At 38.0% G+C, this 16,151-nt stretch overlaps 3 protein-coding genes across 5 annotated transcripts in view; 2 read left to right on the top strand and 1 right to left on the bottom strand.

The window, feature by feature from the left end:
- Positions 1-210: 210 nt before the first annotated feature.
- ubxn6 (UBX domain protein 6) lies at positions 211-4,872 on the bottom strand. Its single transcript, XM_059543999.1, has 11 exons — positions 4,646-4,872; positions 4,094-4,248; positions 3,950-4,014; positions 2,961-3,089; positions 2,791-2,888; positions 2,643-2,718; positions 2,488-2,572; positions 2,174-2,393; positions 1,959-2,089; positions 1,055-1,203; positions 211-968 (listed from the first exon to the last, which is right to left on the bottom strand). The coding sequence occupies exons 1-11, from the start codon at positions 4,726-4,728 to the stop codon at positions 843-845; spliced, it is 1,317 nt and encodes a 438-aa protein (XP_059399982.1). The 5' UTR covers positions 4,729-4,872; the 3' UTR covers positions 211-842.
- A 1,084-nt stretch (positions 4,873-5,956) lies between these two features.
- On the top strand, positions 5,957-14,246 carry hdgfl2 (HDGF like 2). Its single transcript, XM_059543245.1, has 16 exons — positions 5,957-6,191; positions 6,690-6,766; positions 7,357-7,495; positions 7,582-7,755; positions 9,501-9,623; positions 9,738-9,806; positions 9,879-10,065; positions 10,248-10,332; positions 10,616-10,919; positions 11,007-11,137; positions 11,841-11,908; positions 11,990-12,060; positions 12,587-12,688; positions 12,937-13,090; positions 13,182-13,305; positions 13,397-14,246. The coding sequence occupies exons 1-16, from the start codon at positions 6,120-6,122 to the stop codon at positions 13,524-13,526; spliced, it is 2,010 nt and encodes a 669-aa protein (XP_059399228.1). The 5' UTR covers positions 5,957-6,119; the 3' UTR covers positions 13,527-14,246.
- A 1,066-nt stretch (positions 14,247-15,312) lies between these two features.
- Positions 15,313-16,151, top strand: part of ap3d1 (adaptor related protein complex 3 subunit delta 1) — a 37,095-nt gene continuing 36,256 nt past the window's right edge. Inside the window, exon 1 of one of the 3 annotated variants that reach the window (XM_059544035.1) lies at positions 15,313-15,614. In XM_059544035.1, the coding sequence (XP_059400018.1) occupies positions 15,519-15,614 (96 nt within the window). In that variant the 5' untranslated portion in view covers positions 15,313-15,518. The remainder of the gene's footprint in view (positions 15,615-16,151) is intronic. The other 2 variants (XM_059544033.1, XM_059544034.1) reach the window with 2 other exon arrangements.

Raw genomic sequence — 16,151 nt, 5'->3', positions numbered from 1 at the left:
ATTTATAATATTTTAATTAATTATCATAACCATAAACACACTTGTTTGTATCGCAAACACTTTTACAGTTTACTGCACTTTATTACTCTATTATTCTAGTTAAATCTTGCACATTCACGGCTGGGCTAATGTTGCAAACTTGTGGACAACTAGTGCAAAAAATAAATAAATATATATGTGCATTTGAAAAGAAAAACTGGATGATAAAAATTTGTCACATGCACTTTATAGTTTAGGCTTTATTATACAAGTCAATTAGCTGACATGTTGACAAATGAAACGAGTGGACATTTATCTGCATTAGGAGGTAGATTGTTGGAGACCAGAGCTTTTTGTCTAATTAAAGTTGGATTATAACATTCATGCGTAGTTTCGTTTATGTTAAGCAGAAAATAAAACAAGACAATCAGACCTTGGTAGAGTTCATGTTAGATCAATTTCAAACTTCTGTTTTAACAATGAGATTTTATGGTACATTAACATTCCTCTCTCAGCAGGAGCTAAAAAAGTGCTTTAAACGACAAGAGATCTATTTTAAAGACCATTTCCAATCGAACTGAGCATCTTCCATCATCATATGATGACTGGTCATGTTACCTCAAGCAACAATGCATTAGAATAGATCAGATTGCTTGGAAATTGGCCCATAAGGTGCTAACGCTCCTCATAACATCTCTGACAGGAACACCTGTGTTTAGCACCATATAAATCTACCTAGCACATGTCATGGACACACTCAATGTATCGGGCTCATCCTGGGAAACCGTGTGGGTTGTGGTAGTGGTGGAGTGGCGAGAGGGCACAGGTCAGGGACAGCAGGGAGACACAGCAAGACTAAACATTCAGCTCAGGGTCTTTATGTTCTCTAACAGTGTTGCTTTAAGCAGAACAGCAGTCTTTCCTCCGGCTGCAGCGATGTCTGCCTGCACTGCGGCGTCCCACGAGAAGGTCAGCAGAGCTGCTGGGGTCTGGAAGGTGAAAACAAATGTTTGATTCAAGTATTGATCATTTTTTATTGAATGAAACATTGTAGACGGTTTTGAACTTGACCTACCAGGTTGCACTCATTCAGAGCCAATTCCTCATCATCCTTCAGTTTTTGTCCTCCAGGTGCCATCAGCTCAAAGGGCTGCCAGCCGTTCTCCAGAGACTCACGCACGAACTGGTACAACGCTGACACCCTCTCCCACGCCAGGAAAGTGCCTGCAGAGCATATCAAATTGAATTTATGCTGAACAAGTTTACCAAAGAGGACAACAGACAATCTAAAGCTTTCTGAAAGGTTTAAAAGCATCAATGTGCAACTCACATTTGGTTAAAAAAAAAAAAGCTATTTGAGCTGTTTGTCAACATTATAGGATTTGATTCAAACATTTTATGCCAAAGCCTACTTTGAAAGACAATATAAAATGGTAAATATGAATAAGGAAAATATTTAGCTGTAAATAAAATAATTGAGATAAATCTCATTTTCAATGCGATTTTATTTTTTAACAAAAGTATTTTTAAACATTTCAAATTTTCAAACATCTTTTCGGTTTACTACTTCATTACAATGCAAACTATTAGATATATATTTCTCATTTATAAAGGTATACATGTGTGTTAAATATATTATATGGTTCTGGCTGCTAAAAGAATACTTTTCAATTGGACATAATTTGTTTTTATTTACTCATATTTATTTTTATTAACAAAGAATATTGTGAAAAAAATGACTAATTCAAAAATTTTTAAAACAATTTCAATTTCATTTTTAATTCAATTTTACATCATTACTTTTTGTACACAATTTTTCCTTTGCTTATCTGTTTACTATTGTTTAGGTAAATGAATGCAATTCTCATAAGTGCATTATTCTTGCTTGCAATAGGTGTATATATAAAAGTGTGTGGCTAATTTTACAAGTTATATATATATATATATATATATAAAATTAATAATTCAAAACTGCCAACCCTGGAGTATATTTTCATCAGGTAAGCGCACTCTCAGAAGCGTGTAGTTGTACTTTCTTCTCTGCCTCTGCTCATCTTTTTCACGCATGGCTTTCGTTCGCAGCATCGTGTTTCTCTCCACGACTTCACTCCTGCAATGAAGGAAGATCAGAAAAACCTGGTAAGGCTTTCATCAGCTTAGACCGCTCAAACGCCACTGTTGTTCATCGGTTTACTTCAGCTGCTGTTCTCGTTTCAGTTCCTCTGCAGTCAGATTGTAGAAGTCTAGGGGGAGCTCAAAGTGTGTGGCTTGGTTTGAGGGTCTGAAGACCTGCGTCCGACGGTCCAGCTTGGCTCGGACCGGCTCGCCCTTCTGCAGCCGCTCCAAATGAACCTTCATCTGCTCCAGAGCCTCGGCCTCCTGCGCCGGCAGCACCAGGAACTCCTCATTCCTGTCTGAGAGACATTATTCACATAGAGAACGTGTGAAGACGTGGCATCAAAGACATTATACACTTCACCACTAAATATAACGCTGTTTACCCATTACCTTCGCCGTCTACCTGCAGCGAGGTGCTTTCAAATCCCAAGGCCTGAAGATACTCCCAAGATCCTTCAATCCCACTGACCTTCTCCTTTATAAACAAAACAACAAAATATAAGTATTTATATCGTTCTCCATCCTGGCAGAGACGATGCTCATACCTGAAACACTTTATTGCTAAGTTTGATCTTCCTGTACTTTTCCTCAGTCGGATTCTTACAGATGTTTTCGACGTACCTGTCCACACATTACAGAGGTTCAGTGGAACATTACACTAACAGTCGGAAGTCCAAATGAAACCGTCCTCACTTGCTAATGATGTCGACTGCGGCCTTTACTTTCTCTTTGTCTTTGTTAAAGGTGTGAATCATCATAATGGAGGCCTCTATCACATCCTCTGAGAACCTCTGTGAAGAAAGAAGATGTTCAGGAACATCCACATGGAAGTTCTTCCCAGATTCAGTCTGTTATAAGCTCACCATCAGAATGGCCTCCTTTATGTGCATCTCTCTCTCTGTCTTTGTTAAGGTTTTTCCAGTGAGAGGACAGATGAAGAAAACTCCCGACACTGAGAAACAAGACGGATCCTTTTGTGTAACACCAGAGCCCTTGAAAAGGACCAAAGAAATCTGGTCAGTAAAAGAGTAATGCTGCTATTGAAATGAGCCTAAATCTGACTCACAGCTCACTCAAAAATAAAAATTGTCATTTATTCACAGCTTGTTCCGACCCTGTATGACTTTTTGTTAGACAGTATACTCACGAGTCATTCCGCAGCTATTTAATTGTATTGTAGTTTATATTAAAATGTAATCAGGCGTTTAATTAAAATATTTTTTTCTATTATTTTGTAAAAGTAATATTTGAAAGAAACTGACTTCTGTTTTCCAGGGATGAAAGGTGATCATACAGAGAGGAAACACTGATTTTTAAAAATGTTTTTCTATATAAACGAATTAAAAAACAAATCACCCAGTATTTTGCTCTGGGTGATTTGTTTTTCATTATGTATATATTTTTTAATTTTCATCTAACTTTTGATTACAATATTTTAAAACTGAATATACTGACTAAAAATATTTGTAAAATAAATACCTTTTATATTATTTGTAATTTTTTTTTTTTTTTTTTTGGGGGGGGGGGGGGTCCTTTTTTCTTTTTTTGTAATTAAAAAAAATACAAACTAATTTTAAATATCAAATTAAAATGAATTAACAAGACCTATTCCTTTAACGGTACCCAAAGCTATTTTTTTTACACAGAAATTAATAATACTTTTGACAATAAATGTTTAAAATTATGTACACTCACTCCAGTCACACAAGTAGCCTAGAAAAAGGTTTATTCCGCACAAGGGTGGTCTACCCTAATGGTAGTGGCCATGTTCAGATCACATGACCAAACACCAGTCACATGATCTATAACCCCGACACTTTAAAACCCAGTTTTCTTCAGTACTCAGACTTGCCTCGACATCAGTGTTCTTCAGGCTGGCAGCTGTGGCAGCTGCCTCTGCTTCAAGTTCTCGCTTCACTGAAATACAATGACAAAAAACAACCAGTTATATTCACTAATATTTTCAGATTCACGAGTGAAGAATCGAATAATGTACCCTGATTCCGTATGGCATCCTGGGACGTCTTCAACACCGGCCGGTGCTGATGCTCGATCCTGGCGAGGGCCGCGGCCCCTGCCCTCTCTGCGCCCTCAGTGGGCGCTTTTCTGGGGGTCCCGTGAGCAACCTTTGGGGCTTGAGGTTTAGAGCTCCTAGAGAAACCACCCACTTATTTCTGTGCTCAAAACCATTGATGTAACCAATAACATTCAGGGTTAATTCCCTCCCACGTGACTAACAAGAGCTTCACTAAGCCTGTCAGTAATAATAGCGAGGAGACACTGATGCCTTTAGCACATACTGTACATGTTTCCATGAGTCAGAACCAGATATGAATCCAGTCCGACAGGTGTAAATGCACTTTATTCAGATTTCTATACATTGGAGTAGATTTCAGGCGTAAAATAATATCTAACTTGCACTTTGAAAGGTTTCAAACGCTAAAAGTGTATAATAAGAAGACACGCTATTCGATGTATCCATGTGACTTTAACTCACTAGGTTTAATTGAGTTTCAGTTTGAAGTAACATTACCGTCTGATCTTTTACCTTCCGTCATCTGTGAGTTTCTTTCCTGGTCCTGCCGATTTGAATTTGATGTCCTTCTTGATGTCGTCGAAAAACTTCTTCATTCTTAGCAAAAAACTATGTGGAGAAATGTTATTAAAAAATATATAAATAAGTTGTTTTTAATTATTTATAACTGTCAGACACAGCAGCACCCAAGCGATGTGTTTACAGCCGGAAGAGGACGGACTCTCGACCGGAAGTACGCTCACGAAGCGATATTGGGTTATAAATTGTCTCTGGTTATATTCAAATATTGGGTTTTAGCGACATCACGCGAAGGGGAAGGTTAAAGAGATCTCTTGTATATATTGTTTATATTATACCTCTTATTGTTGTTGTTGTGATCTCTTTTGAGCTGTAAATGTGTGCATTTACCGTTATATATGTTAAACTACAAAAAACAAGTGGAGAGGAGTGACAGATTCTTTCTTTTTGTTTGTTTGTTTGCTTGTTTATTTAACATTTATTCATTTTATTTTCGTTTATTTTATTCATTGATTTGTTTGTTTGTTTATGTTTAACCTTTTTGGCATGCATGTTTGTTTCCACTTGATCTTTAATGTTCTTGTGAATGTGTTTACATAGTATTTCTGTTTCATTTATTAAAAAATAATAATAATTTATTTCTTTTAAACGATGAAAGAAATGTGTACGTTAATCGAAAAAATATGTTTTTGTGTGTTTTGTATTTTTTAATTATACATCGTTAAGACCAGTTTTGGAGTGCCTCAAAATGTGAAATGTCAATATACAGTCTGAGAAGCAAACATTTTGCAAGAAATAAATACATATGCTTAATATTTCCGTTTTTTTTTTTTTTGTTACATTTTAATTGTTTCATATTTGGCCAAAAAAAAACTGCGAGAGTGAGTATAAGCCAAATATTTCCCCAACAAATATGTATTCCTCAAAACTACTAAAATATACTAAAAACTACTGAAATAACTACTAAATTCAGGGACCCGAAGCAGAATCAGAATCGATTCTCATTCCTGTTTTCAGTAGATTATATATTATATGAATTAACTCATGTTTTGGGGGGGGAGTATATTAATAAAAGTGCAGTTACATTACACTGAATGCATTTCGAATATGTGTTTTAATAAAAAATAAAAATAATAATTTATATTTCCCCAATTTCATTTTCAACCGTCGCAGGTCGGAGCGACTTTTAATATAATACCATTGATATGAAGTCTTTAGCGGTGTACACATTGTACATTCTTATTGGTGGACGCAAAGAGTGACAGCCCGTTCCTCCAATCATCGTTCTCAAGAGGGGCGGGACTTCCGCTGACAAAAAAATGGAATGAGCGGAAACCGCTGCAGAAACCAACCGCCTTGCCTCTCGTACTGTCCCCGAGCCAGGTCTCGCTGTCTGTCGGCCTGAAAAACGGATCACGGACGACCACAAACGAGCAGAACGAGGAGCGGTGCATAGAGGGACGACAAGATGCCGCACAACTTTCGGCCCGGGGATCTTGTCTTTGCTAAAATGAAGGGCTATCCCCACTGGCCGGCCCGGGTGAGGGCAGTGCACACCCCCCACCACCGATTTACTCAACACACAACACACACATGTATCTGACGCGGATAAGATCGAATTATATTCTACTGTACAGTCTAACGTTACACACCTTGATTAATGTATTTGTTCCGTTTTATTAGCCTAGTAATGAATGGATGAGGCTAGCTGGCTTGCTAACTCGTTTGCAGTAGGAGCAGCAAAGGTCGAGTGTACGCAAAGTTTTGTTTATTCTTGTATTTTATACAACGGGAAACGTCTTTAGATGCATAATGGGGTAAAATATGAATCATTACTACACTTAGACTCGAGACTTTTATATTGCTTTGGCTCAGCATCAGGTAAACTGCAATTGGGGGGAGGTTGTCGTGTTTACATTGCACGTGACTTACTCAGTCCAAAGAAGAAAACTTGTGTTTAATTTGATAAACCTTCACATTTCTGCTGCAAAAGCTCTGAAGAACATGTAATCACCTTATTTTGATATTTCTACTCCAGATTGAAGATGTTGCCGAAGGGGCTGTCAAACCACCACCTAATAAAGTCCCTATTTTTTTTTTCGGGACTCATGAAACGTACGTATCCCTTGATCCTGACCAGCACGAGGTTGTTCATTATGATAAATAGATGCATATTACTTATAATGTGCTGTGTGCATAGTCTCATGTTTTATTTCTTTAATTCTGTAGAAGTTGATTAATAATCACAATGTTTTTAAAAGCATGGTGGGGCTTTGCATGTCAGAACTGTTATGGAGTAACAGGTGGCACTAGAAGAACCTTTTTTAGACCATATTTGGTTTCCCTTTTTCGTTATTTTCGATCTGAGAATGTTGTAGCCACTTTAGTATATTAAAGTCAGCATGCAATGAAAAATCAATCTATTGTCTAAATGCATCTTTTGGATCTTATTGTAAACACTTAATCTGTACTGTTTCATTTGGTAAAAATGAGTTTCATAATGTTTAAGAAAAATGGCATAAAAGTTAGTGTTATGCTTGCATCCTAAAATCCAATCAACTGCGATGCATAGACATATTTTTATTTTTTTTGGATAGTTCGTTACACTCATATGTACGTCAAAATACAGAAGAACAGATCTGTCACTAATTCTGTTTCACACAACTGTATAATACTGGTTTAATATGCTATTTCTTTCCTTTCAGAGCATTCCTTGCACCTAAGGACCTTTTTGCTTATGAAAAGCACCAAGACCGATTTGGGAAGCCCAACAAAAGGAAAGGGTTCAATGAAGGCTTGTGGGAAATCCAAAACAACCCTCACGCCTCCTATAACACACCTGCAGTAAGACATAATTTCTCTGTGCATAACCATCTGTCAGTTCATGTCATCAAATGCTGATTTGTCACATCTTCTTTGAATTTGTTTAGCCTGCCTCATCATCATCGGACAGCGAGGACGAACAACCTGCGCCAGGAAGTGATGCGGAAGATGACGAGGAAGCGGTGGTACCGAGGAAAGCTGAAACGGGAAGTAATGATTCTGACTCTGGAAGTGAGGATCAAAGGAAGACTGCAGTGAAGCGCAAAGCTCCTGCTGCAAAGGTATCCAAGCACGAAACAAGCCAGCATGATTGAATGTTGTGTGAATCAGCTCTCATCTCATCTGCCACTTTTATCTCTTCTCCTGCAGTGTTATGCATTATACTTTCAGGTGCTCTGAATCTCTCTTTTCAAAGCTTTTAATGTCAGATAGTTTGTTACAAATTCACTAGTTTTACATAGAAGAGTGTTAGTAGAGTAATCAGTGTAGTGCACATAGTTTTTATTAATGCAGTAGAGTCATTTTATGTTATGAATGCATGGTTTACCTTTACATGAATGTGTGCATACAGTGCATTATCAGCATAGTACACACGCAGACAGATTTTTCTAACCGCCTTTGAATTATTTTGCACAAATTATTAGTTGATTTGCGACACCTGGGGCGGTTGTTTTGTAGTCAAAAACAAAACGAATGAGATGAAGCAACAACAATAGGCACCTACTTGTGTGAGGGCGTTAAGAAACGCATGCGAATCTAGTTTAAAGGAGCACAAAGACGTTTTTATCGCAAATACCTTCTAAGAGAAATAGTGCAGGGATGAAACTTTGTAGTGCGGATGTGTCAAGCATCTGTATTCATGCACACTGTAAGATAGAGTATACTTTGAAAGGCTGTGTTCTGCTGTACACAAATGCTAAGTGCTCTTGTCAAAAATTAATTATACTTTCGGCTGAAGTAGTTTGGCTCAACATCTTATAGCTTGCTTGAAATTCCTTTTAACTTAAAAGTGAAGGGCTGTTCATACCAATTACGATAACAAAAATGAAATAGTTACTAAATCTATGAGAAAAGCAAAGTTCACACCACAACTATGATGATAATAACATGCAGGAATGATATCATGGGAAACACTTTAAGAAGTGTTTTTCCTTCTGATTAATGATAAAAACTGACTGCCATTCAAGTTCTTTAAAGTGGATTTTGAACATTTCAAATGGCAGACGACAAACCCTTATTGCCTGCTGATGTGGATGCTTATATGGATATCGTTCTAGGTGTGAACAGGCCTTAAAGTGTCCCTATTATGGGTAATGAATAGTTCATATTTTGGTTTTGGGAGTCCCCAACAACAGGTTGACATGCATGCAAGGTCAAAAACACTTTCATTGTCTTATACGTTTTTATTTTGACACGTTTGCTCAACGACTCCTAAACTATTCATTTAACCAAACTATTCATTTTTACAAACCCCTCGTTTGCGTGATTGGTCCTATTGGTCTTCTTTTCATGTCATCATGGCTGTTATGCCTGATAAACCAGCGTTTGTGAGTGCAGTGCTGCTTTGTGTACAGCCGTTACTGGGGAAACCGCTATTTTTACGCTCCAAAAGCTGCACCTAGTGGCAAAGAATGAATTAGCATTTTCATTCAGACTAATGGGAATAGACTAACAAGTGGGCGGGCAGTATGCTAATGTTTCATGTTGATGTCAACATGAAATGGCTTGGGATTCATTTTAAAAATGACTGAATTTCTTTTAAAGACAATAACTTTATACACGTTGCACTTTCAGATGTTAAACTTTGCAGGATGTTTTCATTCAATTAGAGCTGTGTTACAGACTGAATGAAAGGTACTTTTCAAAAATCCATAATATGGGGCACTTTAAGACACATACAATGTTTTTATGACATAAAACATTAATTTTTAAGCTTGAAGGTTTCACTTCAGTACTTTATAATTGCATATATGTATAAAAAACATAAATGGGAAAAAAAAAAATTATTTTATGTCAAATTTAGCAGCGGCCACCAGTGAAGAGAACACGGGCGTCATCCAGTGATCGAGATGGAGAGGAGAGTGGATCTCCCTCAGAACCAGAACCGTCACCTAGCTCGGACTCTGACTCGGGCAAAAACAGTGATCAGGTATTCGTGTCTGGAATTCACTTAAACCCCTCATGGCTTTGCTATTACCCCAAAAAATCTGTGGAGTTAACGGTACATGTTAAAATTTTATTAACGAGTTAATGTGTTCCCTAGGACTTCACGCCACAGAAAGAGTCAGGCGGTCGAGGCGGCAAAAAGCCAGCTAGTAGAGGCAGGAGGAAGGTGAGACGACCTCCGTGACATGTGGCCATCTATAATCGCTTGATCTTACACTGTTATTTTGTGTCATTTTAGAAGGCATCATCTGGCTCCGACTCTGAATCAGGCTCCCAGTCAGATCAGAAGGCCGCCAGGAGCCATTCAGAAGAAGAGAAGCCCCGGCCAGCCGTCTCTGGATCCGAATCGCAGTCTGGGTCCAAATCCGACTCTGATTCAGAACCTCCTCCTCCTGCAAGGAAAGGCCCACAAGGGCGCAAGAAAGGTGAGAAATGCACTTTGTAACGTGAGCCCAGCACATTTTATAATTAGTTTTAACGGCTGAGAAGTTGCGTTGAATAGCAGCACGGTGGATGGAAACTTTACCTGAGACCGTTGTCCTCAGATATCCCAGACAAGTACATCAGAATACTAAAGGACACTTTTCTTTTTGCGTCATTTTCCAAGCGGAGAAACCTCCACCAAAGCCACGGGGAAGGAAATCCAAACCAGCTCCAGAAAGGGCTCCTTCCTCTTCATCGGACAGCGATAGGTGAGCTTGGTTCATATTTTTCCTTTTTAGCATTTTTACATATGCACTGATCATGATAATGTAATTTTTTTTCTATTATACAACTTTTTGATTTAAGCCAGTGATTTGATTTATTTATTTATTTTTTCATTTAAAGGATGAAAAAATATTAGAAATGTTTTCATCAGGCTAATATGTTGTCATACAATTGACATGATCATGGCATGAAAAAGCATGCAAATATTCTGTGAATTTTGGAGGATCACATGGATGATTTGACTGGAGTTTTACTTTTTATTCAAAGCGACAGCGAGACGGACCGCGTCAGCGAGTGGAAAAAGAGAGATGAGGAGCGACGGAAGGAACTGGAGGAGCGAAGGAAGAAAGAGGAGGCCGAAGAGCTCCGTCGGCTCCGGGAGAGAGAGAAAGAGGAGGAAGAAAAAAGGAAAAGAGAGAAAGAGAACAAGGCCAGAAAAGGAAGCAGCAGTGACGGCGGCAGCAGCAGTTCAGATGATGACGTGGATGATCACCCTCTCAAAAAATCCAAGAAACCTCCGCCTCCCCCCATCCCCGCCCCATCAGACTCCGACTCGACATCACCCACAGAGGCCAGTCACCAAAACTTTCCCCAAACGCTTTCTACTAGTGTCGCCTCTCAAAATGTTGACTGTGTTTGGGTTGTGTTTTCTCTTTAGATGAAAAAATCCACCAAACGTCAAGACAGCCAGAAAGGGCGGCAAAAGAAAGAGAAGGAGGTGAAAGAGAAAAAAGAAAGGAGGATCAAAGAAAAAAAGCCACAGAGATCAGAGGAGAAACACAAAGCGAGGTATGCATTTTGATTGAATACAATTCTTAGTATAAATTTATTATATATTATAGTATTACTGTATTTTTCGGACTATAAGTCGCACCTGAGTATAAGTCGCATAAGTCCAAAAATACTTCATGACGAGGAAAAAAACATATATATAAGTCGAACTGGATTGTAAGTCGCATTTATTTAGAACAAAGCACCAAGAGAAAACATTGCCGTCTACAGCCGCGAGAGGGCGCTCTATGTTTTCAGGGTAGACTACAGGAGCAATGAGCAGCATAGAGCGCCCTCTCGCAGCTGTAGACGGTAATGTTTTAACTTGCTTCATTTCTCTTGGTTCATGTCAATTAATTTGGATAAATAAGTCGCACCTGACTATAAGTCGCAGGACCAGCCAAACAATGAAAAAAAGTGCGACTTATAGTCCAGAAAATGCGGTATTAGGATTTTGTATTGGCCTTTATTTTTAGGTCATTTTGAATGTTTTTTTTTTTTTTTTAATGTGAATGCAGTCTTTATTAATTAATTTTATTTGTTTTTGTTTTATTTAACAGTAATAACCCTGACAATTAAATTTAAATTTATGCATCAAAAAACGACTTACAATGCATTCAGGCTAACAGTTTTTACCTAACATGTGTTCCCTGGGAATCGAACCCACAACCACTCTACCACGCTCTACCACTTGACAATATCAACATTTTTCTTCCACAAGGCCTAAGCCAGAGAAGCCGAAACGGAAGCTGGCGCGTCCACCTGAGAAGAAAGTCGAGAAGAAAAAAGGTCTGTATGCAGTTCTTTTGAATAATGTTATGGTCAGTCAAACTGTAACTCCTGTTTCTGTCGCTCTGTATATATATTCAGAACCCTCACCTGAAGAGAAACTACAGAAGCTTCACACAGACATCAAGTTTGCACTGAAGGTTGACAACCCAGTAAGTAGACATCAGCAGTCCAGCCATTTGTCACTTTCACACATAAAAGCCATTACAAATACGGGAAAAATTATTCTACTGATCTTACAGTAAAGCTTCCATGTCTTGTATTTGAACTAGCAGTGGTTTTGGTCAGACTCTCCCAGGAGCTTGATTCATTGAATCAGTTGATTCAGATTTGTTTAAGTTCATTCTGTTCCTGTGAGATGTTACTGTTTATTACACAGTTTGTTTTTTCAAAAATTTCTTTATTCTAGATATTACACACTCAAATAGTTTTGAACTCTTTAGCATTAACTCTTTAGTTTCATATCGGGTCATTACTTTTTTTTTTTTTTTTCAATTTACTTTTAGTGATTTTAGTGCTTCAGCTTAAACTTATTTCAGTTAATAGTTAGTAAATATTTGATTTGATTTCAGCTGTATTTCAATTAACAAAGTTGTTGAATAGTTACTAGTAGTTAACCGTAATAGCAGCTGTCTATCATGCATGGGAATGAGTCTTCTGCTTCCTTTCGATCTGTAGGATATTGAGAAGTGTCTACAGGCCTTGGAGGAGCTCAGCTCGGTACAAGTAACCACTCAAATCTTGCAGAAGAATGCAGATGTTATTGCCACACTCAAAAAGGTATTAAAAAAATTGGAGATCATCTTTCCGTTTTGAATCTATTTAAAGGGTTAGTTCACCCGAGAATGAAAATTAATCCATCTTCTACTCACCCTCGAAGCATCCTAGGTGTATGTGACTATCCTCTTTCAGAATTATCCAATCAGAGTTATGTTAAAAATTGTCCTTGCTGAATTGTGAACTAACCCTTGAATGTGAGGTACTTCTGAGTAAAACGGCGCATTCAAAAAGGGTCTTTTGTCTTTTAGATTCGGCGGTACAAAGCAAGTAGTGCGGTTATGGAGAAGGCCACTGCAGTCTATAATAAGCTAAAGCTCCAGTTCATTGGCAAGATCGAGTCCGGTAAACCAAAACTGGATGAAAAGAACCAAGAAACCAATGAGCAAGACACACAAAACACAGGTAAACTGTCAAATGAGAAGTTTTCCCATTCAGTAATCAAATGAGTTTTAAAACAGAGTTGTTTTTTTTGTACTTCGTATCTTCCTTCTAGATGACTCTAAACCAGTGAATGGAGAGTCAGAAAATGAGAAAAAAGACATTTCTGAATCTGAAAGCAACCCCAAACCCACAGACCAAGAGAAACAGGATGAGAACAAATCCCCGAACGGCTTCAGGTGAAGAACGGACACCTTTCGTTCTGTTTTAATAATTAGTCAGCACATTTTCCTTGTTCTTAAGCAGAATGGTTTTGTGTGTGTCTTTCAGGCCCAATCCAGATGACCAAACAGAGCAGCAAACACTCCCAGCTGACTCCACAGAGGACAGTCCCACAGCAGACACAGACGTAAAAGAGGACAGTAGAGTTCATGACGAGCAGATGTCGTCTGAGAGCTGAACTGCGCTCACAAACACACTTTGGCTTCCTTCATTCATTTGTGTTACTTTTAGTCTGCACACCTTTGTGATCTACATGAGTTTTTCGTGTTGTACATAAAACGTGATACGAACATTATTAGCACTTTTGAATCGGGACGTCATGAGGCAAACAAGCGCCTTAATCTAAATGTTCAATGTGGATGATGCTGCACTACCCACGTTTGGTCAATTGAAGACCAGCATTTTAGTTCAGAACCACAGGGACGTCTAGGAGGAAAAATACAGAAGCCCACATATATTTGGAGACTGTGCTTGTATAACGTAGCTGCTTTTTATGAGTAAAACCTTTTTTCCTTTAGTTGTTTTTTTAATGAAAAAAAAGGAAAATAAAACAGTCAGATTTTTTGTTGATTGACCCACTAAGCCGAACCTCAAGAGATCATGAAGTTTGATCATCATTCTCATTATTACTGCACAAATCTACATCTGATCTGTATGGATTTCATAACTTTTAGTGTCTATGGACTCACTAAATGCTGTAGACGTACCATTTGTTGTCTGTTGTTTGGTCCTCTAATAATAATAACTTCTGCATAGGTTGACCCAATAATGCTATTCTTTTCTCGGATGTCCTAAAACATGCTTATTATAAACTGGTTTCTAGTGCTATGTAACTTGGTCTGAGCTTTTTTTTAGTATCCATGAAGGATTAAATAAAAATTCTGCATGATGGCCACAATTTTGAATGCTTTTGTAAATTTTGAGGGAACACACATACTGGTAAAAAAAACAATGTATAGCCTGAATGCACTGTAAGTCGCTTTTGATAAAAGCGTCTGCTAAATGCATAAATGTAATGCAAATGTAGATGAACCATGAATTATTCTCTGGGTATGTTCAGAATATTACACTGACATACTGCCTAGTACATACTACAAAGTATAGACTGCATGTTTTGGTACTAATAGGTGTAGAATACTATGTTTTTAAACGCCCATTGTCTTCTATTACATTTACATTTAGTTATTTAGCACACACTTCCAAAAGAACAACAAAAGAGCAATGATATACAAGTGCTATTACAAGTCTCAGTTAGCTTAAAAACAGTACACGTAGCAAGGGCTTTTAAATAATATAATAAAAAAGAAAACAAAAAGAATAGAGCAAGCTAGTGTTAGAGGTCTTTTTTATAATTGTATAATAAATAAAAAGAAAATAGAATACAAAAAGATTAGTCATTAGATTTAGTCATTCCTATGACGAAATTATTGTATAATTAACAATATTTACATTTATAAACTAAAAACGTGAAAGCAGCGACGCGTTCGTGTAAACAAAGGTTCTGATTGGTCGACTGGGCGCTGACGTCATTCGTACGCAAACGCCAAGGGACGCGTCGCGCTCTCTTGCGGGGTTAAACTATTTAAATTAACCAATTTATGTTATTTAAAGAATAAAATATATTAAGAATATAATATTATAAAATAACGACAACAGAAAATCTGTAATCTCAGAAGAATAATAAATACACCTCATAAGTTCTTTGTTGAGGAAGTACGAAGTTATTTGCTTTTTATTATTATTATTAAGACATATCTATGGTTAAAACACAGCCTGATTCAACATAATATTTACAGAAAGGTTTAGAGTTGATTAGAATTATTTATTTATGCAATATGTAACTGTAATATGCAATATCAAAAAGGGAAATGTTTCAAGACGTAAATCTCAAAATCCTCAGCTCCGAAAAGCGTCACGCAGGGAAGCGTCCAGTGTGTCGCGTCATGTCGCGTCGCGCGTTTGCCAGTAGTCAGGTGATCGGTCCTCCATTTTGTCAGCCATTTCCTTCCCTGGTCCTCTGCAGCTCAGCGCTTACAGAAAGAGCGAAACCCCTTCAGCACAGGCCCCTGTGTGAGAGACTGAATGAGAGACTAGCGCTCAAGCGGGCCGGTCAGTACTCACTTAAAGCCCGTGTTTCGGTTCGGTCCGCTCGGACAGGAGGGAGATCACCATGGCTCTGAAAATCGTGAAGGGAAGCATCGATCGGATGTTCGATAAAAACCTGCAGGATTTAGTACGTGGCATTAGAAACCACAAGGAAGATGAGGTGAGACACGCTTATTCGTTTACTCAATTTTACCTGCCGCAATTCAGAACATAATGTTATTGTAAATTTGCGTAAAACCCAGCTGATATCGAGCCGATCTCGTATCAGTGATCCTTAAATCACCTGTTTTCAGGTGAGCTAACCGGCTGACAAATGTGCCACGATAACAATCGACTGTTCTTTAACACACTTTAATAGTTACATTGTTACTTCAATGATTTTTTACCGCTTGTGTGGCAGGTGAGAGCTGTTAGAGTTGTTAGAACACTCTGTCATCGTTTTGTTTATCATGGAGGAGGCCAGTTAGTGAGTGAGTGTAAGTGAAGTGACATTCAGCCAAGTATGGTGACCCATACTCAGAATTTGTGCTCTGCATTTAACCCATCCGAAATGCACACACACAGAGCAGTGAACACACACACACACACACTGAAAGTTAGCATTGCTAACTTATAAATACATTCTGCAAAGTAAATACAAAATTGATTCTGTCCTGTTTTCGTGATTATAATGTAACAAACAGACTGGGCGCATTAA

This window comes from Carassius carassius, chromosome 48 (genome assembly GCF_963082965.1).
Source record: "Carassius carassius chromosome 48, fCarCar2.1, whole genome shotgun sequence".
NCBI classification, from domain to species: Eukaryota; Metazoa; Chordata; class Actinopteri; order Cypriniformes; family Cyprinidae; genus Carassius; species Carassius carassius.
Note: the sequence above shows the minus strand (reverse complement) of the source record. Positions and strands in the feature narration are given on the sequence as shown.

Excerpts from the sequence above, each read along its gene's own strand:
- ubxn6 (XM_059543999.1), bottom strand. The coding sequence starts at position 4,728 with ATGAAGAAGTTTTTCGACGACATCAAGAAGGACATCAAATTCAAATCG. Across the intron at positions 2,394-2,487 it reads GCTGCAGGTAGACGGCGAAG|ACAGGAATGAGGAGTTCCTG; the intron begins GTAATGGGTAAA and ends AATGTCTCTCAG. Across the intron at positions 2,090-2,173 it reads AAACGAGAACAGCAGCTGAA|GAGTGAAGTCGTGGAGAGAA; the intron begins GTAAACCGATGA and ends CCTTCATTGCAG.
- hdgfl2 (XM_059543245.1), top strand. The coding sequence starts at position 6,120 with ATGCCGCACAACTTTCGGCCCGGGGATCTTGTCTTTGCTAAAATGAAG. Across the intron at positions 10,333-10,615 it reads TCTTCATCGGACAGCGATAG|CGACAGCGAGACGGACCGCG; the intron begins GTGAGCTTGGTT and ends TTTTATTCAAAG. Across the intron at positions 11,138-11,840 it reads GAGGAGAAACACAAAGCGAG|GCCTAAGCCAGAGAAGCCGA; the intron begins GTATGCATTTTG and ends TTCTTCCACAAG.